A 26221-nucleotide genomic window follows, 5' to 3' on the forward strand; every position below is an offset into this window, starting at 1 on the left:
ACAGGTTTAGGTAGTAAATTTCTGTAATGTTGGTGCAATTTGATATGATTTGCAAGCATTTAATTTATATGTAACTTTTCAGGAGCAGTTGCATAAATAATTGGCACATCTTTAATTTTAACTGTAGTCATTCATATATATGCCTAACTTTTTTATAGGAGATCCTCTTTCAAATTCTGATATTTTTGCAACTTCCGTTGTTTAAAGGCAGCAGAATGGGGGTTAGCTGTTGATTGCTTACTTTGACATAAATGTTTTTACTCTTCTTTAGGAATCTATGGGTAAAAGTTCAGATGGAAAGTCCTATGTTATTACTGGGAGCTGGAATCCAAAATCCCCACATTTTCAAGTTGTAAATGAAGAAACTCCTAAAGGTGATGCAGATTCCTGACATCATGAACAGAAATTTCAGTCCCAAGAATTTACCCACATCTCAGCACTACTTACTAGACAAATATTTAGTATTTACCTAATTCTGATAAGACCAAAGAATAGTTCTTTGTGTTTATTATTAAAGTTGACTTATAAACAAATTATTTTCTTTCTCCCTCTCCTTTCTTCATTTTTCCATTCCCTGCTTCCTTTTCCATTCATGTACGTATTTATTATAGACTTCTAAGTATTATTTAATTTTTTGGGAGATAATATATGCATATATGGATAAAAATTCAAAGAATGTATAGGGAACAGTGAAAGTCTATTAGAGTCCTCAGTGCCCCAATCTTCAGGGCACCAGAATGATGGGTTTCTTGTGTAGCTTTTCAGATATGCTATGCATAAACAACCTTTTTCAAGATATTTCATACACTTCCTGAATGTCATTTAATGGCTGCATAATACTCTGTCCTGAAAATGTAACAGTATTTTCTCAGCTAGTGTCTCTTATTGAGCGTTTACTTTTTCCCTTTCATTTTTTTTCTTGTTATTCCTAGCACTATAGATAAACGTATAAAGGACACAAATGAATAGTTACCCTTGTTAACTAAGAGTTGAGAATTCCTGGTGGTGATGAGAGAAGCATAAAGAAGCCATGTGCTACCTGACAGTACATTATCATACGCTTTAAGGTGTTTACAGCTGTCATTTACTAATTCCATTTCAAGTTGTCTACCCAAGAAAAGAAATCTCAATACAGAAAAAAATAGTGATTTATCTGATTTAGATTTTTATTTGATTCATGGATTACCTTAAAACATCCTGAAAGTTTGTAATAAAAGTAGTTACTTTTACAGTAATCATATGAGCAAATATATTTCCCTTTAAAGAATGTGCTTCTTCCTTCTCTCTCTGTAGATAAAGTGCTGTTTATGACCACAGCTGTTGATTTGGTAATAACAGAAGTACAGGAGCCTGTTCGCTTTCTCCTAGAGACAAAAGTCCGAGTTTGCTCACCTAATGAAAGATTGTTCTGGCCCTTCAGCAAACGTAGTACTACTGAAAATTTCTTTTTGAAACTAAAACAGGTACTGTACTTTTCTATAAATAAAAAGGGGAAAATAAGAGAAATCACTTCTGAGGCTGATTTATCGTTAATCCAAGCCATCAGTTAAATCTTCAAATAGTTGTTTGTATTTTAAATACACTTAGAGGAAAATTGTCTCTCATTTTACCCACCTGTTTATCATTTTTGTTGTTCTTTATTTCTTCCTAAAGAACCAAGTTTCTGTCTGATAACACTTGCCTTTATCCTGAAGAACATGTTTTAGAATTTCTTTTAGTAGAGATCTGCTTAAGACATAACTCTCAGATTTCTTTATCTGAAAATGTCTTTATTTCATATTTATTGCAGTAGGATATTTTCACTGGATATAAGGTTCTGGGCTGACAGTTTTTTTTACTTTTAGCACTTAAAGGTATCATCCCAGTTTGTGGCTCTCCTCATTTTTGAGGAGTTGTCAGCATGCATTTATGTCGTTATTCCTATCTTCATAATGGGTTATTTTCTCTGGCTGAGTGTTAGATTATTTTTTGTCTTTGGTTTTCAGACCTTTAACTGTCATATACCTAGCCACGGTTGTTCTTTGTTTGTCTTGGAATTTGCTGGGCTTAATGAATTTTTAAATTTGTTTTATATTACTCAATGTATTTATTACATTTACAGTTATGTAATGATCATCACAACCCAATTTTATAGCATTTCCATCCAAAACCCCCAGCTCATCCCTCCACCTCCCAACCTGTCTCCTTTGGAAACCATATGTTTTTCAGTGTGTGAGTCAGTGTCTGTTCTGCCAAAAAGTTCTTTTCTATCCTTTTGTAAGATTCTACATGTCAGTGAAAGCATTTGATGTTGGTGTCTCACTGTCTGACTGACTACACTTAGCGTGATAAATTCTAGGTCCATCCATGTTGCTGCAAATGCCGGTATTTCGTTCCTTTTAATGGCTGAGTAATATTCCATTGTGTATATGTACCACATCTCCTTGATCCACTCCTCTGTCGACATTTAGGTTATTTCCATGTTTTGGCTCTTGCAAATAGTGCTGCAGTGAACATTGGAGTACATGTGTCTTTGCGAGTCATGGTTTTCTCTGGATAGATGCCCAGGAGTGGTATTGCTGGATCAAATGGGAGTTCTATGTTTAGTTTTCTGAGGCATCTCCATCCTGCTTTCCACAGTGGGTGCACCAATTTACAATCCCACCAACAGTGTACTAGTGTTTCTTTTTCCCCATACCCTCTCCAGCACTTCTTGTTTATAGACTTTTGGATGATGGCCATTCTGGCTGGTGTAAGGTGGTACCTCAGAGTGGTTTTGATTTGCATTTGTCTACTATTGAGTGATGTTGAACATCTTTTCCTGTGTTTTTTGGCCATCTGTATGTCTTCTTTGGAGAACTGTCTGTTTAGATCTTCTGCCCACTTTTTGATGGGTTTTTTTTGTTTTTTTGGTATGGAGCTGCAGGAAGTGTTTATAAATTTTGGAGATGAATCCCTTGTCAGTTGATTCATTTGCAAAGATTTTCTCCCATTCTTTGGGTTGTCTTTTTGTCTTGTTTAGAGTTTCCTTTGCTATGCAGAAACTTTTAAGTTTAATTAAGTCCCATTTGTTTATTTTTGTTTTTATTGAATTACTTCATATGGATCTGTGAAGATGTTGCTGTGGATTATGTCAGAGAGTGGCCTTTGTTTTCTTCAAAGAGTTTTATACTCTCTGGTCTTATATTTAGGTCTTTAATCCATGTTGAGTTTATTTTTGTGTAATGTGTTGGGGAGTGTTCTAATTTCATTCTTTTCCATGTGGCTGTCTGGTTTTCCCAGCGCCACGTACTGAAGGGATTGTCTTTTCTCCATTGTATATTCTTGCCTCCTTTGTCATAGACTAGTTGGCTGTAGGTGTGTGGGTATAATTCTGTGCTTACAATCCTGTTCCACTTGATCCATATTTCTGTCTTTGTGCCAGTACCTTAGGTTTTGTAGTATAGTCTGAAGTCAGGGAGCTTGATTCCCCCAGTTCCATTTTTCTTTTTCAGGATGTCTTCGGCTATTTTGGGTCTTTTATGCTTCCAAACAAACTTTAATTAGTGTTTTATAGTTTTGAGAATACAGGTCTTTCGTCTCTTTAGGTAGGTTTATTCCTAAGTATTTTATTCTTTTGATGTGATGGTAAATGGGATCTTTTGTTGCTGATATGTAGAAATGCTGTTGATTTCTGTGTATTAAGTTTGCATCCTGCAACTTTTCCAAATTCACTGATGAGCTCTGACAGTTTTCTGGTAGTGTCTTTAGGATTCTCTAGGTATAGTATCATGTCATCTGCAAATAGGGATAGTTTTACTTCTTCCTTTCCAATTTGGATTCCTTTTATTTGTTTTACTTCTCTGACTGCCATGGCCAGGACTTCCAAAACTATGTTGAATAGTAGTGGCAAGAGCATACATCCTTGTCTTGTTCCTGATCTCAGTGGGAATTCTTTCAGCTTTTCACCATTGAGAATGAAGTTAGCTCTGGGTTTGTTGTATATGGGCTCTATTATGTTGAGGTAGGTTCCCTCTATGCCCACTTTCTGAAGGGTTTTTATCAGAAATGGGTGTTGGATTGTGTCAAAGGCTTTTTCTGCATCTGTTGAGAGGATCCTATGGTTTTTATTCTTCAGTTTGTTAATATGGTGTATCACACTGATTGATTTGCGGATATTGAAGAATATTTGCATCCCTGGGATAAATCCCACTCTATCATGATGTACAATCCTTTTAAAGTATTGTTGGAGTCTGCTAGTATTTTGTTGAGCATTTTTGGATCGATGTTCATCAGTGAAATTGGCCTGTAATTTTCTTTTTTTGTGGTAGCTCTGTCTGGTTTTGGTACCAGGGTTATGGTGGCCTCATAGAATGACTTTGGAAGTGTCCCTTCCTCTGCAGTTTTTGGGGGTAGTTTCAGAAAGATAGGTGTTACCTCTTCTCTACATGATTGATAGAATTCTCCTGTGAAGCCATCTGGTCCTGGACTTTGGTTTGTTGGAAGTTTTTTAATCACAGTTTCAATTTCAGTTCTTGTGATTGGTCCGTTCGTCTTTTCTATTTCATCTTGGTTTAGTCTTGGAAGTTTGTACTTTGCTAAGAATTTGTCCATTTCTCCAGGGGTTTCCTTTTTGTTGACATCTAGTTGCATATAGTAGTCTCTTATTTCCTTTGTTATTTCTGTGATGTCTGTTGTTACTTCTCCTTTTTCATTTCTAATTTTATTGATTTGAGTCCTCTCTCTTTTTGCTTGATAAGTCTGGCTAAGGGTTTATCAATTTTGTTGATCTTTTCAAAGAACCAGCTTTTTGTTTCATTTATCTTTTCTGTGGTTTTCTTCGTTTCAATTTCTTTGATTTCTGCTCTGATCTTTATTTCTTTCCTTCTACTTACTTTAGGTCTTCTCTGTTCTCTCTTGGGCTGCTTTAGAGGTAAAGTTAGCTTATTTGAGCTTTTTCTTGTTTCCTGAGGTAGGCTTGTATTGCTATAAACCTCCCTCTTTGAGCTGCTTTTGCCACACCCCAAAGGGTTTGGAGTTTCGTATCTTTGTTGTCATTTGCTTCTAGGTAATTTTTAATTTCCTCTTTGATTTCTTCAGTGATCCATTGGTTGTTTAGTAGCATGTTGTTTAGTTTCCATGTGTTTGTGTTTTTTGCAGTTTTTTTCTTGTTGATGTCCAGTCGTATAGAGTTGTGGCTGGAAAAGATGCTTGATATGATTTCAATTTTCTTAAAGCTACCAGGGCTTGATTTGTAGCCCAGGGTGTGATCAATCTTAGAGAATGTTCCATGTGCACTTGAGAAGAATGTGTATTCTGTTGCTTTTGGGTGGAATGTCCTAGAAATATCTATTAAGTCCATCTGGTTTAATGCTTCATTCAGGGCCTGTGTTTCCTTATTGATTTTCTGTCTGGATGATCTATCCCATTGCTGTTAGTGGGGTGTTAAAGTCCCCCACTCTTATTGTGTTATTGTCGATTTCTCCTTTTTGTTAGCAGTTACCTTATATGTTGTGAACCTATATATGTTGGGTGCATAGATATTTAAAATTGTTATATCTTCTTCTTGGGTTGATCCTTTAATCGTTATTTAGTAACCTTCCTTGTCCCTTAAAATATTCTTCATTTTAAAATCTATTTTGTCTGGTAAAAGTATTGCTACTCCAGCTTTCTTTTGATTCCTGTTTGCATGAAATGATTTCTTCCATCCTCTCACTTTAAATTTGTATGTGTCCCTAGAAGTGAAGTGGGTCTCTTTAAGACATATATATGGGTCTTGTTTTTGTATCCATTCAGCCAGTCTTTGTCTTTTGGTTGGGGCGTTTAGTCCATTAACATTTAAGATAATTATTGATATGTGTGTTCTCATTGCCATTTTATTAATTGCTTTGCATTTGTTTTTGTTGCTCTCTTTTCTTCCCTTCTTCTCTTGTTCTCTTCTATTGTGGTTTGATGATTATCCTCAGTGTTGTATTTGTGTTGATTTTTCTTACTTGTTTGTGTATCAATTGTAGATTTTTGGTTTGCAGTTACTCTGAAGTTTTGATATAAAAGTCTGTATGTATAGGAGATTGTTTTGAGTTGTTGGTCTCTTAATTGTAAGTGCATTTCCAGTATCCTGCATTTGTACCCGCCTCGTCTCACGATTTCTGATTTTGGTGGGATAATTGTGCATGGATGATTTCATATCTTTACTGTATGTATACCTTTACTGGTGAGCCTTGTCATTTGTGGTATTTTTGTTTCTGGTTGCAGTCTTTTCTACCTAGAGAAGTTCCTTTAGTATTTGTTGTAAAGCTTGTTTAGTGTTGCTGTATTCTCTTAGCTTTTGCTTATCTATGAAGCTTTTGAGTTCTCCTTCAAATCTGAACCAGAGCCTTGCTGGGTGAAGTAATCTTGGTTGGAGGTTTTCTCCTTTCCTTACGTTAAGTATATCCTGCCACTCCCTTCTGGCCTGCAGAGTTTCTGCTGAAAAATCTGCTGATAACCGTATTGGGGTTCCCTTGTATGTTGTTTGTTTCTTTTCCCTAGCTGCTTTCAAGATTTTCTCTTTGTCTTTAATTTTGGTCAGTTTGATTAATATGTATCTTGTGGTATTCCTCCTTGGGTTTATTTTATATGGTACTCGTTGTGCTTCCTGGATGTGAGTGAGTGGTTCTTTTCCCATGTGAGGGAAGTTTTCGGCTGTTATCTCTTGGAATATTTTTTCTGTCCCCTTCTCTCTCTCTTCTTCTGGCACCCCTATAATATGGATGTTGGTGCATTTAACATTGTTCCAGAGTTCTCTGAGACTCTCTTCATTTGTTTTCAGTCTTTTTTCTCTGTTCTGCATCAGTGATTTCTACTAATCTGTCCTGCACCTCGCTGAGTCATTTTTCTGCCCCTGTATTCTGCTCTTTGCTGCTTCTAGTGAATTTTTTATTTCAGTTATTGTATTTTGCATCTCTTGTTTAAATTTTATATCTTGTATCTCTTTGCTCCGTGTTTCCTGTAAGTTATCCATTTTGCCTCCAGTTTATTTCCAATGTCTTGCATCATCTTCAGCATCAGTAATCTAAAGTCTTTTTCCTGACCACTTAGCCGTTTTTCTGGGGTTTTTCCTTTCTCCCTCATCTGAGTTATAGTTCTCTGTCTTTTCATTTTTATAGGTTTTTGGTGTGGTGACCTTTTTACAGATAATAGGATTGTAGCCTCTCTTACTTCTGGTGTCTGCCCCCTTGTGGCTGAAGTTGGCACAGGGGCTTGCTGTAGGCTTCGTGATGGGAGGGGCTGATGCCTGCCCACTGGTATGTGGAGCTGATTCCTTTCTCTCTGGTGGGTGGGGTTTTGTCTCTAGGTGAGATTGGAGGCAGCTGTTGACTGAGGGGTCTTTAGGCAGCCTGTTTACTGATGGGTGGGGCTGTGATCCCACCCGGATTGTTATTTGGCCTGCAGTTTCTCCACTAATGAGTGCAGCCAGTGTTTCCCAAAATGTCTACCTTCAGAGAATGTATGGCTGATGAATATTCCCAAGAGCTTTGTTTCCAGTGTCCTTCCCCCACAACAAGCCACAATCACCCCGTTTTCCCAGGATGTTCTCCAAGAACTGCAGTCAGGTTTGACCCAGATTCCTCTGTTTGCTTTGCCCTGGGATCCAGTGCACATGAACGTCTGTGTTTGCCTCTTAAGAATGGGGTCTCCATTTACCCCAATCCCAAGGAGCTCCTGCACACAAGCTCCAGTGTCCTTCAGTGCCAGATGCTCCAGGGGCTCTTTCATCCAATGCTAGATCCCCAGGTGTGGTGACCTGACATGGGGCTCAGAATTCTCACTCCTGTAGGTGAGTCTCTGTGATACAGTTACTTTTCAGTCTGTGGGTTTCCCACCCGGGAGGTATGGGATTGCTTATATCATGTAATCACCACTCCTACCTCTTGATGTGGCCTCCTCTTTGTCCTCTGAAGTAGTATATCTTTTTTTTTTTTTTTTTTTTTTTTTGTCTTTTTGCCATTTCCAGGGCCGCTCCCGCGGCATATGGAGGTTCCCAGGCTAGGGGTCCAATAGGAGCTGTAGCTGCTGGCCTACGCCATAGCCACAGCAATGTGGGATCCGAGCCGCGTCTGCAGCCTACACCACAGCTCACGGCAACACCGGATTGTTAACCCACTGAGCAAGGCAGGGACCAAACCTGCAACCTCATGGTTCCTAGTCGGATTCGTTAACCACTGCGCCACGACAGGAACTCCCTGAAGTAGGATATCTTTTTGAAAGTTTCCGGTCCATTTGGTTGAAGATTGCTCAGCATTTGGTTGTAATTTAGTTGTTTTTAGGAGAGAAGTTGAACTCCAGTCCTTCTATGCTGCCATCTTAATCCCTTAAATTAATTTTTTAAATCATTTTGGGGGAGAAGTTCTGATGCTTTGTTTCTTTCGACCTTTTTCCATGACCCTGCTCTTTTCTTTCTTTAAGGAATTCCAGTCATACATATTTTTGACCTTTTGATAGGGCCTCACAGATCTCTGAGGCTCTGTTTTTCCAAATATTTTTTCTGCTTTTTCCTTTAGATAGAATACTTTCTATTAACTTATCTTAAAGTTCGCTTGTCTCTTTAGATATCTCCAATCTTTGTTAACGCTGTTCAGTGAGTTTTTTAAAAATTTCAAATCTTATTTTTTTTCTGGAATATCCCTTTGGCTCCTTTTTTTCAGTTTCTTATGCGATTGCTCTCTGATCCTTTATTTTAGGCAAATCTTTAATATTCTTGATCATAATTGTAATATAGCTACTTTAAAAATCTTGGACTGCTGAATCTGCTGTCTGGTGAGTCTCGTTTTCATATTTCTTGTCTAGTAATTTTGGGTATAAATTTGACATGTCAAATGTTGGGAATCAGTTACGATCTTCTGAGTCTTGAGTTTTGAAAAACAAACTGTCAGTCAGTTTGGTCAAAGTAAACTCTATACTCTGTCTTTCCTATGGTCAACAGCATATGGGATTTCTCTTCCCTCCTTTAGCCTTTCTTTTTTGGTCTCATTTGCCCCACCACTTACTGTACCTTTCTTAGCTTTCCTTTATATGAAAAGTCCTTGAAAGAGATAAATTTCACAGTAACCTACATTTCTAAATCCAGTGGTCCATCTGAGTCTGCATCTTACTCGACTTATCAGCAGCATTTGATATAGATAATTACTCCCTTCTCCTTAAATATGCATCTTTCACTAAGCATTCAGGACATCTCAAATTTACCATGTCCAGAAGGGTGTCATTATCTCATCCCTCACCCCTAAAATGCTCTACCTGCTTGTCTTTACAGTTTATGGGCTTTACAGTTTGTGAGCATCTTCTCCTCCCAGGTGTTTAGGCCAAGAATTTTACTCTTTTATTTTTCAGAGTCCATATCTAGTCCACCAGGAAATTCTATTTACTTTTAAAAGCTATTTAGAGGAGTTCCCATGGTTGCTCCGCAGTTAATGAACACAACTAGGATCCATGAGGATGCGGTTGCCATTAACTGTGGTGTAGGCTGCAGACGTGGTTCAGATCTGGCATTGCTGTGGCTGTGGAATAGAATGGCAGCTGTAGCTCCAACTGGACCCCTAGCCTGGGAACCCACATATGCCTCGGGGCAGCCCTAAAAAGCAGAAATTAAAAACAAATAAAAATAAAACCTATCTAGAACGACCACTTCTTACTATCTAGATTTCATTAACTTCATCTGAATAATTGTTTTTACATGGATTATGGCAGTAACCTTTTCATCTCCCTTTTTCTGTTTTTGCCACCTTTTGATACATTCTCAGTATAGCAGCCTAACATCAGATCACATCCCTTTTCTGCTCAGAACTCTCTAACCCTATTTTAGTCCATATAATACCAAGTCCTTGTATTGGGTTATACTATGTGATTGGCTGCCTGTTGCATCATAAACTAACTCCTGTCTTACTCCTTACTTGCTGCCTCTGCTCTAAACACGCTCTTAGGGTCTTTGCTATTGACTATTCCTTCTGCCGGAATGCTTTTCCCCTTGATCCCACTTGCTGTTATTTACCTCCTTCAAGTAAGTCCCCATGCTCTTTGGGTCTTTGCTCAGATTTACTTCTTAGGAAGTCATGACAACCTCATTTAATACTGCAGTTTGCCCAGTTATCCACTGGTACTGCCAGTTCCCTCCCCATCTGTGTGTGTGTATATATATATATATATACATATATATATATATATAGTTTTTTTTTTTAACTAAGGTGTTAGCTTCCCATATAACACAAAACACACTTATTACTTTATTATCTGTCTTTCATATGAGAAACCTCTACTAAGGCAGTATTTCTAATCTGCTCATTCACTGATTTATCCCAAGCATCTAGAACACAGGAATTCTCAAAAATATTTATGATTTGATTTTATTTCATGCAACTTTGAAATTCCGTTATACAAAGTTATAGTGCTGTGTATGGATCTACTTGAATATACTTCTGTGGCAAAAAATATTTTAGTCCCAGTATGTCTAAGTTATCCCTTTTGGTTATAGTTATAAAAAGGTTACAGAGCAAGAATAGAGATTTCTTTTTCTTTTCTTTTTTTTTTTTTGGCTGCATCTGTGGTATGTGAAAATTCCCTGGTCAGGGATCAAACTGGTGCCATAGCAGCAACCCAAGGTGCTACAGTAACAATGCCAGATCCTTAGCTTGCCACATCACAAGGGAACTCCAAAATTTTCTCTTAAGAAAAGTGTTATCTTAAGAAACAGAAAGTAAACCTGGGTCTTAGCATCATTCTCCTGGCTCTTCACTATGGCAGGAGCAAAGTATTAATTAGCATAAGATTAGCATCTAGAACTTGGCTTTTGAGTCTGAGGAAATCTTACCGCTGACTAGATTTATGACTTTGAGCAAGTTCCTTCAACTGCCTGGCCTCAGTTTACTCAGCTTGTTTTTTTTTTTTTTTTTTCTTTGTCTTTTCTAGGGCCACACCCATGGCACATGGAGGTTCCCAGGGTAGGGGTATAATCAGAGCTGTAGCCACTGGTGCGTGCCATAGCCACGGCAATGTGGGATCCGAACCACATCTGCGACCTACACCACAGCTCACGGCAACGCCAGATCCTCAACCCACTGGGTGAGGCCAGGGATCGAACCCGCAACCTCATGGTTCCTAGTCGGATTCATTAACCACTGCACCACGACAGTAACTCCTACTCAGCTTTGAAATGGCGTGATAGACTCTTTGTCATCATATTATTGTGACATTAAGTGAGAAACTGTACAATATACTTGGCATAGTTCCTGGCACATAGCATGTTCTTCATACATTTTAGCTATTTTTGTTGAAAGAGACTGTGGAACAGTCAGACAGAGGAATAAAAAATACTTCAGTCATGACATCACAGCAGCATTGATTATTAAGTGGATCAGCCCAAGGGGAAGAAGGCTTCAGAAAGAAAAGCAATTTACTAACATTATTTTACAAGTTTAGAGAGTGGTTGGAAATTATTCTCGATTATAATTAGTAAGATTTAGTAAACAAATGCATAGTATTTTTTGTATAAATTTGCGTGTAAAAAAATAGATGTTCTTTTTAATTTGAGTTCTCTCTGTTTAATCTTAGTGAACATAAATAAGATTGCCCTTATCTTGCTTTTCTCTTGAGGTTTGTTTTTTTTTTTTTGTCTTTTTCTAGGGCCACCTGCAGGATATGGAGGCTCCCAGGCTAGGGGGTCTAATCAGAGCTGTAGCCACTGGCCAACTCCAGATCCAAGCCGAGTCTTTGACCTACACCACAGCTCATGGCAACTCTGGATCCTTAACCCACTGAGCAAGGCCAGGGATCAAACCTGCAACCTCATTGTCCCTAGTTGGATTTGTTAACCACTGAGCCACGACGGGAACTCCATCCCTTGAGGTCTTAATATTACACAACTGTGAACTCAAAAGATTGCATGAGTTTACATAATTGTAACTTACATGGTTCAATCTAGAGAAATGTATCTAATTAGGCTAACAAATGACTTGTCAGGGTGTACTAGCCTGAGAACATAGCCTGATAGACTACTATTACAAGCTAAACATAGGCTAGGTTGTCAGTATTTTCTTTGCAAAAACCTGAAGTTTATATGTGGAAGCTAGGAGGAGGGCAGGAAATTCCTGAGAATAATCTCTCATTTGTCTCCTTATTTGGATGTCTTAGAGGTTGGAGGAAGCCGTGTTGTGTGGGGAGTAGTGAGTCGGGGGAAAGAAGAGAGAGAGAGTATGAAGCATTGGAACAGTTTTTTCTGTCATAGAGCACTTAGGGCACTGTTAATTCTCATCCCTTGCAGCATAATACACTAGTTTATTTATTTGCTTTTTTATATTCATGGCTTTAGCAATTAATAGCAGCTGCCACTAATTGAGGCCTTCCGTGGCAGTCACTTGACTAGCTACTTTTCACTTTTTCTGCCTCGTGTAATTTTTATAGTGATCCAATGAGGATAGTGTTCATATTTTATAGATCCCAAGGATGTAAAATAGTAGATTTTATGGGATGCTGTGTGAACAAGATACATACTTATGCTAAGACTCTTAGAGTTCTTTCCCTAGAAACATGCTTCTTTTGTCTTTCTGTAAGAGTATTTTTAGGATTTACTTAGGTTAAGCATAATTTAAAATTTTAATGTATTTGTAGTTACCATTAGACGGAAAAGGAAATTGCTACAGACCAAAATTTTAAAAAAATACAATATGTAGCTTCTGTTTATTGCCATAGTATGGGAAAACAATTATAGAAATCTTATTAAAAATACATGTTTAAAATTGATTCTTTTTCCTTTCAGTAAAATTATCTGGTGACTCAGTAACTTCTTTTTAGCCTGGAATCCTTCCCAACTATGGGGATTGTTTTATTAAGATGGCATCATATTAGAGAATAAACTTTGTAAATTACTGGGGAAAGAAAGAGGAAGAAAATAGTCTAAAACTAGATTTCCCAACAGTAACACAAGGTGAATAAATGCCCAACTAAGCATTCTTAAAAAAACTATAGAATTTTCATTGAAGACAGTGTAGGGGTCTTAAAATGTTTTATATAATTATTTTGTAAATTGCAGAAGCTAATGTCTTAAAGACTAAGTGATGTGACCAGTGTCATATAAGCAGGTAATTAGTATATCCGTGTTGGAAACGCAAGCCTCTGTGTGTGTGTGTACAAGGCGCATGCACACAGGTGCCATCACCACTGTACCTCTCAAGATAGACAGTGCCTTCTGTACCAGGGCTCTACAGCTGCTCAGTCACGAAGCACAGATTGTTCCACTGTTCCTGGGAAGTATGGTCACTTGGTCATGATGGTGACCACTGAGTTTCCTCTTTGTAAAAGTAGAATTTTCTCTTTGTATTTATTAGATAATCTTTGGGGTGGTACTTTGGCAACTTCCAAATACCCTCTTCCTTAACAACTTTCTAGATAATGGTTTTAGCATTCAGTGATGATCCTTGCCTGATTCAGTTGAGTTCAGTCACATATTTTTAATAGTAATTTAACATTACAAAGTTTTCTAATAGATGTATATATTAATATTGAATATTTAAATTACAATAATAGTATATTCATTTGCTTTATCCTACTTTATCAAAGAATTAAAAAATATCAGTATTTTAGGGAACACCCTTAGTAAGTGATCTTATTTTATTGCTCCTAAAATTTATAACAAAATTTTTATAAACTTGTAAAATGTCTTTTGAGGAGAGGTACTATTAAATGGGCTTGTGAAACATAACTTTCAATTGTTTAAAATTCCAGTGAGGACCAACTTACCTTTTAATACAGTTAACTGATGAGGAAAATTAAACATCAGGTAATAAACTTGAACCATTTCTAAAATATACACAGTGTCACACTGTAGTAATGTATAACTTATGTTATACGCATTTCTTTTCTTTTTTTCTTTTTTTAAGCATATGGCTGCACCTTCAGCATGGAAGTTCCCGGGCCAGAGACGGAACCAGAGCCACTGCAGAGACAATACCGAATAGTTGTGATATGAGCCACAGAGGAAGTCCTACACATTGCTTTCAATTGGAAATAAAACCCATACTTTATAATCAGCTTTCATTTTAAAAATGTAAACATCAAATGAAAACATTTCCAGAATATTTAGTATATTCTGACCTTTTCTGCAGATGCTTAAACAAATTTGGGGAGAAATATATATTAATATACCTGCAATATCTGTGTATTTTGCTTGTTTTTCCCTCTGCATTTGTGAAACGAAGAGGAATATAATATGAAAATATTTGAATTATGTAGTTTTAAATACCTATTAGTATTCATTCAAAAAATTAATATCAAAACTAGTCAATGAAATTTAAGATTTTTTTTTTTTTAACTTTATTTCTTTGTCGTTTTATCTTTTCAAGGGCTGCGCTCACGGCACATGAAGGTTCCCAGGCTAGGGGTCTAATCAGAGCTGTAGCTGCCGGCCTACACCAGAGCCACAGCAACACGGGATCCAATCTGTGTCTGTGACCTACACCATGGCTTATGGCAACGCCTGATCCTTAACCCACTTAGCAAGACCAGGGATCGAACCTCCAACCTCAGGGTTCCTAGTTGGATTTGTTAATCACTGAGCCACAATGGGAACTCCAAAGTTTAAGATTTTATAGAACTTTTTGTCCTTTGAACATGTTCTACTGAGATGATAACATCAGTATTGTTAAAAAATTATATAGAATTTTTTTTGTTAGAGTTGTGGTACAATTTGACATATAGTTTTTTTTTTTTTTTTTAACATATTTTCAAATTGGGGGCTTGCGGTATTTTTTTTCTTTTTCATTTATATGTTTATTTATTTATTTTTTTGGTTTTTAGGGCCACACCTGCGTCACATGGAAGTTCCCAGGCTAGGGGTTGAATCAGAGCTGCAGCTACTGACCTATACCACAGCCACCTAGCCACGTCTGCAACCTACACCACAGCTCATGCAAGGCCAGATCCTTAACCCACTGAGAGAGGCCAGGGATTGAACCCTATCTTCATGAATACTGGTTGGGTTTGTTACCGCTGAGCCACAATGGGAACTCCTAATGTATTTTTTGAATATTTAAAATATAAAACACAGAAGTCAAAATTACCTAAAAATGTATACTCTTAGGTCTTGGTTTCATTCATATCTCCCACCCTACAAGTAACTGTTATTATTGGTTTCGAGATTATCTTTCCAGTGTTTCATTTTGTGAAAATAATAAAATACTCATGTATATTTTTTAAAATTTCCTTTTAAACAGAAACTAGCATACTACATATATTGTTCTGCACCTTGGTATTTTAACTTCGTATGTCCTGGTGATCATTCCATATTACTTTATAGAGATCTTCCTCGTTCTTACTAGCAACTGTATAGTACTGTATTATTGGATGAGTCATGATCCTTTCAACTAGTCCTTTATTGATTGATACTTGGATTTATTTTCCAAGTATTTGCTGTTCCAAATAATGTTGCAGTGCAGTATGTGCATTTTTTTTATTTTATGAGAGTATATCTTTCAGTAGATACCTGTTAGTAGAATCACTGGCACATGAGATAATCTTGCTTATGGGATTTTGTTATATTTGTCAAATTCCCCTCTATACAGGTTGTAACTATAGAGCTTATTAGCAGGGTATGAAAATAACTTTTCTCCACAGGCTTGTCAGAGTAGGATCTGATGGTAATTTTAATTTATGCTCTGATGAATGAAAACAAGCATTTTTTTCATATGTATATGGGTGATTTTCCTTTTCTCTTCATATTCTGCTGTTTGGTTTTGGCCTTTTCTTCTTAAATTTTAGAAGTTTTTTAGTGTGTATTTAAGGAAATTAACCCATTGAGGTACAGTTTACAGATAATCCTCCTGGTTTGTCACTTGTCCTTTGACCTAAATTATGATGAGTCTTTGAGCTTTTTTTCCCCACACAATTTTTTATATACGTGAAATTTCTCGAGTTTTCCTTTAAAGCTTCTGGATTTGGAGTCATTACAAATGCTTTCCCTACTCCCAAATAATAAAGGAATTTATATATTTTCTTGTATTATATGGTTGGACTATTTTTATATAGATCTTTTATTCATTCATGTTTTGTTCTGGTATATAATGTAAGGTATGAATCTGATTTAATCTTTTACCAAATGGCCATCCACTTGTCTAACTTTTCCCCCGGTGATTTGAGATCCTGCCTTTATCATATATCAAATTTTCGTATGTATTGAAGTGCATTTTCTTATTTTAAATGGCCGCACCTGTGGTACATGGGCTTCCAGGTATCAAATCAGCTGCAGCTGTGGCAGTGCCAGATCCTTTAATCCACCATGCCAGGCAAGGGATCAAACCCATGCTGCTGCAGTCAGATTCTTAACCCCCTGTGCCATGATGGGAACTCCAAGAGTGCTTTGTAAAGGCTTTTAATTCAAATGCACACAGAAATAAAAAGAATAGTATAATGAACCCTCATGTATAATAAACAACATTTTTTTTTTTTTTGGTCTTTTAAGGGCTGAAGCTGCGGCATATGGAGGTTCCCAGGCTAGGGGTCAAATCAGAGCTGTAGCTACTGGCCTCCACCACAGCCACAGCAACGCCAGATCTGAGCCATGTCTGCAGCCTACACCACTGCTCACAGCAATGCCAGATCCTTAACCCACTGAGTGAGGCCAGGAATCAAACCTGCAACTCCATGGTTCCTAGTCAGATTTGTTTTCACTGTGACACAACAGGAACTCCAATAAACAACATTTTTAATAGCTGGAGATCTTGACTTTCAGGCAGGGTCTACTTCCTTTTTTTTTTTTTTTTTTGGTATTTTTGCCTTTTCTAGGGCTGCTTCCTGTAGCATATGGAAGTTCCCAGGCTATGCGTAGCCGCTGGCTTACACACAGCCACAGCAACACCAGATCCAAGCTGTGTCTGCAACCTACACCACAGCTCACAGCAACGTCTGATCCTTACCCACTGAGCAAGGCCAGGGATCGAACCTGCAACCTCATGGTTCCTAGTTGGATTCGTTAACCACTGCGCCATGATGGGAACTCCTCTACTTCTTGACTCTACATTTATCTGACTTCAGAAGGGCAGTATTTCTCTGGTCATTATTATTCACAGAGGAGTTTCTGGGTGAACTGCAATGGTTAGTACATTTATGGAGTTTCTGAGAAAAGAAAAAGAACCTGACAGAGAGTGTCAAGTATGCAAACTTGATGAGAAAGAATGGAGAAAAACAGAGTTCCCATTGTGGTTCAGTAGGTTAGGAACTCAACATAGTCTCCATGAAGATGCAAGTTAGATCCCTGGCCTCACTCAGTGGGTTAAGAATCGGGCATTGCCACAAGCTGTGGCATAGGTAGCAGATGTAGCTCGCATCTGGTGGTGTGGCTGTGGTGTAGGTCAGCAGCTGCAGCTTAGATTTGACCCCCAGCCTGAGAGCTTCCATATGCCACAGGTGCCACCATAAAAAGAAAATTTTTAGTGGCGTCTTGGCACAACATTGTAAATCAACCGTACTTTAAAAAATAATTTTTGAAAAAGCAAAATTTCGATTCTGTTAATCTATTTTCTGTCATTTACCTTTCTTCCCACCTTCCAGTTGTAACTTTTGGTTGAAGAAAAGGTCCCTATAATGTTACAATTAAGCTAAAGGAAATAAGACTTTCTTAAACTTTGTTTTACAATACTTAAAAACATTTTATGTGTAGTTTTATGTAGGAAACCTTGAACAAATTAAAGTAACTGGAAAGCTATAGGGTGGTTAATTTTTTAGTTCACAGTTAAATATTGGTAGTCGGATGTCTGATGCTACAGTCTGAATAAGATAAATAAAATTGCAGAACTAGACTCCTGCTCGGTAAATATCTTATTTTCCTGAGGGTTTTTAATCTAAACGTTTGTTTTACTATTTAGAAAGGTTACATTTAGTTTAGATAGTCAAAGTAATACGTTTTTATTCTCACATCTTGCATGAAATCAGAAGTGGTGCTCTAAAAAAGTTTATCACTTAATAATGTTTTTTCATCTTCAAGATAAAGCAAAAGGAGAGAAAGAACAATACTGACACTTTATATGAAGTTGTATGCTTGGAAAGTGAATCAGAAAGAGAGAGGAGGAAAACTACAGCCAGCCCCTCAATTCGCCTGCCACAGTCTGGATCTCAGAGTTCAATGATACCTTCTCCTCCAGAAGACGATGAAGAGGAAGGTAAATTGCAGGGAGAGTTTACTTTCTCTTTGGGTATGGTGGACCATGCAGACCATTATGATATCACCAGGGAATTCAGAATGTGACATAGCATTTTGAATTATTTTAATAAATATTCGAGAGTATGCAAAGGACTGTGGGAAATTAAAAAATGATTAACATAGGACTTTAAGATAATTGTAACCAACTTAGGAAAAAATGAGATTTATAATTAGTTCTTTTAAAAGAATCAGCCTTTGCTAGCTTAGTGTATTAATACAGAACATTTTTAGGAGTTCCTGTCATGGCTCAGCGGTAACGAACCTGACTAGTATTCATGAGGACATGGGTTTGATCCCAGCCTTGCTTGGTCAGTTAAGGATCCAGCATTGCCGTGAGCTGTGGTGTAGGTTGCAGATACTGCTTGGATCCTGTGTGGCTGTGGCTATGGCACAGGCGGGAAGCTGTAGCTCCAATTCAACCCGTAGCCTAGGAACCTCCATGTGCCATGGGGGTGGCCCTGAAAAGACAAAAAACAAACAAACAAACACATTTTTAGAGCAAATTTGACACAATTTCAAACTGTTCTCATCTCAACTGATTTATATGTTAATGGATTTTCACAGTGATAAACATTAGGGATCAACAAGTTCTTTATTTTTTTTTCAAGGTTATTATCTGTGAATTAATCTGACAGTCTGTCAGTTCCCTTCTAGATCAATAGTGCTTAACATGGTAGAGCAAAAAAAGTTTTTAGGACTCTCCTCCCCTTAAACTCAGCAATTGCAAAACACCAAAGATTGAGAAAGATACTCTTATGAAACCAGAGACCGCTCAAATCTCCATACTGTTGATGTTATTCTAGAGAAATTTGTGCCCAACTAATAAAATATCAGGACTGAGATGTAGTCCTAATCTATAGCAGGCACATTTTTTTTTTTTTTCCCCAGAGCTGCACCTGCAGCGTATAGTGGTTCCCAAGGTAGGGGTCCATTTGGAGCTATAGCTGCTGGCCTATGCCACAGCCACAGCAACATCAGACCTGGGCTGAGTCTGTGACCTACACCACAGCTCACAGCAATGCCAGATGCTTAACCCACTGAGTAAGGCCAGGGGTCGAACCTGCAACCTCATGGTTCCTAGTTGGGTCATTAACCACTGCACCACGACGGGAACTCCCAGATTTTTTTTTTTTTTAATATATCTTTGAGGGAATTCAGAAGGCCTCTTCTGACATCTCTTAGCTAGAGATAGCTAAAGACTAACTGCAGTCAGCAATCCGTAGGAGAGTCAGGGAACACTAGAACACAAGCTCTATAAAGGAAATGCTTGTGTGTCGTTTTTTGCCCCGTATTGTTTCCGTGGGGTGTAACCCAATTCCTGGTTTATACTAGATGCTCAGTAAATGTTGGCGGGATCCAAGGGGAACTAGGACCAAAGAAGACTGCAACCATGCCATCTTTTAATTTTCTCTAACCCAGTATATAGACCAGGAAATTTGGTCCTGTTTTAATGTTTGCTTCCTGGAAAGAAATGGCTATCTTCTAGAGAAGCTCCTTATCCACAGGACATTGGTGCTCCCAGGGCAGAAGCCAGCAATTAAAGGGGAGAGCACATCCAAACAGTGAAGGAGAATTTTGTAAGATAGGTCTTCCTAATCTCTTTGAAGGAATTATCTTCTCTTATAAATTTTATTTATTTATTTATTTTGTCTTTTTGCCTTTTCTAGGGCCACTCCTGCGGCATATGGAGGTTCCCAGGCTAGGGGTCCACTCGGAGCTGTTGGAGCTCTGTAGCCTATGCCAGAGCCACAGCAACGCAGGATCCAAGCCACGTCTGCGACCTACACCACAGCCCACAGCAACACTGGATCCTTAACCCAATGAGCAAGGCCAGGGATTGAACCCGCAAACTCATGGTTCCTAGTTGAATTCGTTAACCGCTGAGCCACAATGGGAACTCCTCCTCTTAGAAATTTTAATGCATTTTTTATAACTGCTATCCTCCAAAGAGTTGTTGTGTTATATTGATATTTTAATAAGTAGAGAATAACTTGAGACATTCAGAAAGTAGAGCCAAGTCTGGCAAAATAGTGAAACAGGGCAAGTATATTTTAGTGCCCTTGAGCCTTTCTTTTTTCCTTATTTATCTGCAGTCTGTCCTCTTCCCTATCTCACTGTCAAAAATAGTGATAACATTCAAGGTATTGCAATGCAAATAAGTTTAATAGTAAGTGTCCTGGATTTCTAAGCCATTAAAATAATTGCTCTCATATATACCATCTATAAAGGGTTGCCATTTCAGAATATAATCATCAGAGGTATAAAGATCCAAACTTTTTTTTTTTTTTTGTCTTTTTAGCTTTTTCTAGGGCCAATCCCATGGCATATGGAGGTTCCCAGGCTAGGGGTCAAATCGGAGCTGTAGCTGCTGGCTCCACCACAGCCACAGCAACTCGGGATCTGAGCTGCGTCTGCAACCTACACCACAGCTCACGGCAACGCTGGATCCTTAACCCACTGAGCAAGGCCAGGGATCGAACCCGCAACCTCATGGTTCCTAGTCGGATTTGTTAACCGCTGCGCCACAATGGGAACTCCAAAGATCCAGACTTTTAAAGGCAGGTTAAGCCACAAAATCTAGAAAGAGCATTGGTTGAGGATACATGGAAACAAGTTCCCAGCAAATATAAATGGCTAAAACCATTTTGAAAGGCAGTTTATCAACAAGCCTCAAAATCCTTAAAAGCATGCATTTTTTAACCTAGGAAGTTCACTTCTGGGCGTATACCCAATAAAAGCAATGAGATATGTTCATCCTGATACTATTTGTGGCAGAAAGTTGAAAACTGCCCAAGTACCCAACAAAATAAGATTGAGTAGATCTTAGTTCATATTTTCCCCCCACTTTGATTACACTTTTCAATTTCTTTCACATGCCTTTATCATTGTCACTTTTTTCCCTGTGACATATCTTATAATCTTTGAATTCTTGTTTGAATGTACATTTCCTAATTACTTGAACTAAGTTTGAAATGATTTTGGTCCTTTTTAGTATTTTTGTGCTTTCTATTACAAATTAATCTATTCAGTTGTAGAAAATTAGGAAGTCAAAAAGATATAAAAGAGGAAAGAAAAAAATTAACATTAACCCTATCAGAAGTAGTAATTGTTGATGTATTGGTTTAATTCATTTGAGGCTATTTTATACATTTTTAAAAAATGTGCATTAGATTATAATGAAGATTTACCTCTTCAGACATTCTCTACTTTGCTATTTTGGAAGCTTATTCTTACATAGTTTATAATTTTATTAACTGTTATACATAAGACCGCTATGTATTTTCGTGCATAAAGTTGTTTGCTTTGTAATGGATACAAGAACATAATGATACTTTGAGTCCCGTCATTTTATAATTCTATGGCTCTTTTCTGCAGTTGAATAATATGGGCCTATATGAAAAGCAAAAGAGAATTAAAGAGATTACAGCAACTGGGACCATTTTATTTTCTTTGTATTTGTAACTATAGACTAAAAGAGAAATTATGACACTATGCTCCCAGTAAACTCGTTCAAATTTCACTGTTACGGTTCCATGTCATTCTTCTGGCTAGCACAGCCACCTCTGTTATCCTTCTTTGTGTGTTTTGTTTATTAAAGATAATGATGAACCTCTCTTGAGTGGATCTGGTGATGTATCCAAAGAGTGTGCAGAAAAAATTCTTGAAACATGGGGAGAACTGCTGTCTAAATGGTAAGTTGTAATCAACTAGTTCTCCTTTTCATCTGCAGTTCTTATTTAGTGGGTATGGAATTTTACCTAACTACATTATTCAGTTTTGGAGCCAATAATGGAAACCCTAGGTATGTGGTTCCCATTCTAGACTCTCTCTGTTTTTAGAGGTTTATAAGGGTAATAGTGAAGATCTGAAGTCAACTTTGAAATTTTAGAAACTTAATAAATTCTCATTGCTGTAGAAAATATCTATTCAAACATGGAATCCATGGAGAGAATACATAAGGAAAGAAGTTCTTTATATTGAAGTGGTTAGGAACCAGTGATTGGTTAAGGTAATACACCAGTAGTTAGGACAATACACAGTAATCAGGGAAGTTTAGAAGATGCTCATGCAATGCATAGAGCCATGGTAGAGACTCCAGTTGGGATTTTTCCTTATCTGTGTTACATGCCTAAAGTGGCAGAATGGAATGTTATAAAAAGGTAGGTATTGATTGCTCTACCAATTACTTTTTGTAGCACTTGTAAATTTGAAGAATTTTTCATCAGCTCAAGAGATGGTTTGACAGCAGTGTTAAGTGGTATCCTATAGACTGTCTAAAAAGAATATACTACCTTCAGGTATTTATTAACGAAATCAGAGGCACTCTGGTAAATCAGAGTGGTGAGGCATTTACATGCGTTCCTTTTCTCTCTGTGTAGGATACCAGTATATGCTAAAAAGAGCTGAACTTGAAAGTGATCCAAGTAGTTCTCCATTTGTGACTTTCTGGTTACTAGGGTTGTTGTATAAGCTCCCCATGGACCTATTACTTTGGGGTCTTATTTTTCTCTGAAGTTTTAACTGTTGAAGTCTTTCACTCTGTTCTTAATAAAACTGTGTCATAATATTAAAAAAAAAAAAAAACACCAAACCTTCATGCCCTTAAAGAATAAGACCGCAAATGGGCATCATCTGCTACAATGCTTTACACGTCAGTAGAACACTCTCCACATTGGGAGATGTCAAATGTGCACAGGAGGAAAATGCAAACCAAAGCATGAGCTGTCTTTACACAAGTGATTTTAGTAAATGAATTTTGCAAAAGCCCCATAGGGGAATAGTTCTCATTTATTTTTGATACTCCTTTAGCAATCAGGAGACAAACCTGCTGATGCTCTCTTCATAGTATATTTTCAGTTCAGTGAATTTGGAGTGTTTGGACTGCTGCTGGCAGGAATTTCATCTGTATAAAAGGTTTTTTTCTCTAAAATAGAAATGTAACTGAGTCTTGACATGGTTACATAATAATGCATTTAAAATCATTTGGATATAGCATTTAGACTAAATTTTATGGGATTAAGTCACCTGCCTTTTATACAGTTGCTTGGAATTTGTTTTGTTATCGAGCTTTGTTTATTCATTTTGTTATTCATTTGATTAAATTATATCCTTCTCTTACTCCCTCAAATCTCTTGTTTCCATCTGTCTCAATTGTCTTCAGAGTATTTAAAACTATTTTTGCTGATTTCAATTATGTCTTCAGAAATATGAATATAGTTTCTCCAATTCATTTTCATCATTTTTTCCTCATTATTTTATATGTTTGATAGTAAGCATCAGATCATGGAGTTTTAGAGCTTGGTAGACTTAGCTTCAAATTCTGCCTTTCCTACTTCTAAGCTGTGTGATCTAGGTCAAGTCACTGAACTCTTCTGAATCTGTTTCTTCACATAGAAAATGCAAGTCTATAGAACTACCATTCAGGGTTATTGTAGATTAAAAATAATAGACATGGTAATAGTAGTAATCATAGTAAGAAGTAATAAATTTACCATATGCCCAATACTATGCTAGGTTATGTGCTCTATTTCAACTACAACAACATTATAAAATAGTATCTGTTTTGATAGATGAGGAAACTGGCTTAACGATTAGGTCAGCAATCTAGTAAGTAAACACTAAATCCGGAATTTTTAACACAGTCAAAACTGATCTCAGAGCTGGTTTATTTAACTCTACGTTAGGACTTAGTGATAGTATTTGTAATAAATACTATCTTCGAGTTCAGTCCTCCACGTTCATTTTGACTTGACTTTTAGTGGATAAGAAAACTAATGCCAGTAACAATATGCCGAGTTGAAGTTATTATCAGTGTCATAAAATTATTCTGAAAATAATTTTACCAATATAAATCAAGCTAGGGTTATCAAATAACCCTAAGGTTAATTCTTTTGGGGAGGGGGAGATTCTTTTTTTTTTTTTTTTTTAAAGCCAAATGTAAATATTTTTGGCTTTGTGGTTTATAGTCCCTGTTGCAGCCACCCAGCTCTGCTGTTGTTGGGCTAAAGCAGCCATAAACAATACATAAAGAAGTAAAAATAGCTGTTTCAATAAAAATTGACTTACAAAAACAAGTGGTGGGCCACATTTGTCTCAGGCTATAGTGTAACAATCCTTGAATTAAATGATAGAGCTACTTTTGTCCTTTCCGCTCCCAACTTTAACTTTCACATAATTTTTTTCCTAAGCAAAAGCAAAACTATATTGAACTATCTAAAGCTCTTGTATTAGGGTACTAGCATCACAGAGTTAACTGTTTTTAAATGTACTGTGCAATGTTCTGATAGAATTCTAGGAGAATTTTGAGAAAACTCTCAGACCTGTCTGTGTTTTGATAGTGGTCATTTTGTATCTGTAACATCTGCTTAAATCTGCTGGTCCCAAGAGTGTTTTCTTGTCATGATCCTGCATTATTGACTCAGAAAGGGTAGCTTTCAAATCACAAAGTAGCTGTGATGTAACTGGTAGAACATTCATTGGTCTTAGAGTTTGAGGACCCACATCAGTCTTTTAATCACCTTCCCTGAATTTCTTTCTCCATCTGTAGAACCGGAGGTAAACACTGTATAGTCCATACAGTTGTGAGGATCAAATGAGATTATATGCAAAAGCACTTGAAAATTAATATCAGCAATTTGAGATGTTTTATTTCCCTCATTTTGTAGATGAGATAGATGAAGCTCAAAGACTTTAATAACTTGTTTTGATGTTACTTGTTTGATAAACTTTCTTATCCATCATAGTTATTCAAAAAAGTTACTTGAAGCAGGTATCAGTAAAAACTGCTGAAAGCATTTATCTCTATATTCATTCTAACTTAGAACAGATGTTTATTTACACTTGAAACATGCAAATACACAATTCACCTACCAGTTTTGATGTAGGACTAAGTCTTTGGCTGTGTGTCCCCTGATTGGAATTTTGCTTTATTTTTTCTTATACAAGCCACAATCATAAAGCTATGGTTTCCAGTTTTGCTTTTTATTAAAAAAAAAAAGAGTAGTAATTTAAAGATAACTTAAGAAGCAGTCTGAGTGCATAATTCTTCCACCCAATCTTTTCCAGAAAGTATATTGACCACATCTAGTTCAGCAGTTTTTTCCCTCTTTATTAATATGTTACCTTTATTAAGTCTATGTATATCATTTAGTTTAGCTTTCGTAAAAATAACACTCTTTTAGAGAATCTGTCTTTATACACTTATTAATTACGGTTTTATTTTTAGGCATCTCAACTTGAATGTAAGGCCAAAGCAGTTGTCATCCTTAGTAAGAAGTGGTGTTCCTGAAGCTCTTCGGGGAGAAGTCTGGCAGCTGCTAGCAGGTTGTCACAACAACGACCACCTCGTAGAAAAATACCGAATTCTTATCACAAAGGTAAGGGGATGATAATTCAGCTTCTGTGTTAGGCCTTTTAGAAATTTATTATGAGGAGTTCCCATTGTGGCTCCGCAGGTTAAGAACCCGACATTGTCTCTGTGAGGATGCGGGTTCCATTCCTGCCCCGGCTCTGTGGATTAAGCATCTGGCATTGCCATGAGCTATAGAATAGGTCACAGATGCGCTCAGATCCATCGTGGCTGTGGCTGTGGTGTAGGCCTCAACTGTAGCTGTGATTCGACTCCTAGACTAGGGACTTCTATATGCTGCAGGTGCGGTTGTAAAAAAAAAAAAAAAAAAAAAAAGAGGATATTTATTATGAAAAGATCACTGTGGCTCTTTGATTCCCATGAATTTTATACAATTCCTTTATCTAATATAAGAATAGAATTTTCGTACTTTTGGCCCAGAGTTATGCCTAGTGTTGACACAAAGAAGAAGGCATGGGTTTTCTTCCTTCCTTTTCACCTCGGAGGCAAAAGATGACCTCTGCCCAGTGTGTATCTGGGTCTTTTTTGATCATAATTTTATTTTTAGTCAGTTCAGTTGTGCTGTGCCATGTGTAAAAACTTCCCTTTGTTCAACCTAATTCTTTTCACACTTTACAAAAATGTGCTTATTGTAGGTAAGGCCTACTTCTGGTTTTCATATTTGGAAAAATGTG

At 37.2% G+C, this 26221-nt stretch overlaps 1 protein-coding gene across 4 annotated transcripts in view; it reads left to right on the forward strand.

The window, feature by feature from the left end:
- RABGAP1 (RAB GTPase activating protein 1) overlaps positions 1-26221 on the forward strand; it is a 173075-nt gene that overhangs the window by 57312 nt on the left and 89542 nt on the right. For all 4 annotated transcript variants that reach the window (XM_021074563.1, XM_021074574.1, XM_021074570.1 and 1 more), the window contains 5 exons: positions 272-374; positions 1294-1463; positions 17963-18137; positions 21777-21870; positions 25404-25554. In XM_021074563.1, the coding sequence (XP_020930222.1) occupies positions 272-374; positions 1294-1463; positions 17963-18137; positions 21777-21870; positions 25404-25554 (693 nt within the window). The remainder of the gene's footprint in view (positions 1-271; positions 375-1293; positions 1464-17962; positions 18138-21776; positions 21871-25403; positions 25555-26221) is intronic.

Source organism: Sus scrofa, chromosome 1 (genome assembly GCF_000003025.6).
Source record: "Sus scrofa isolate TJ Tabasco breed Duroc chromosome 1, Sscrofa11.1, whole genome shotgun sequence".
In the NCBI taxonomy this organism is placed as follows: Eukaryota; Metazoa; Chordata; class Mammalia; order Artiodactyla; family Suidae; genus Sus; species Sus scrofa.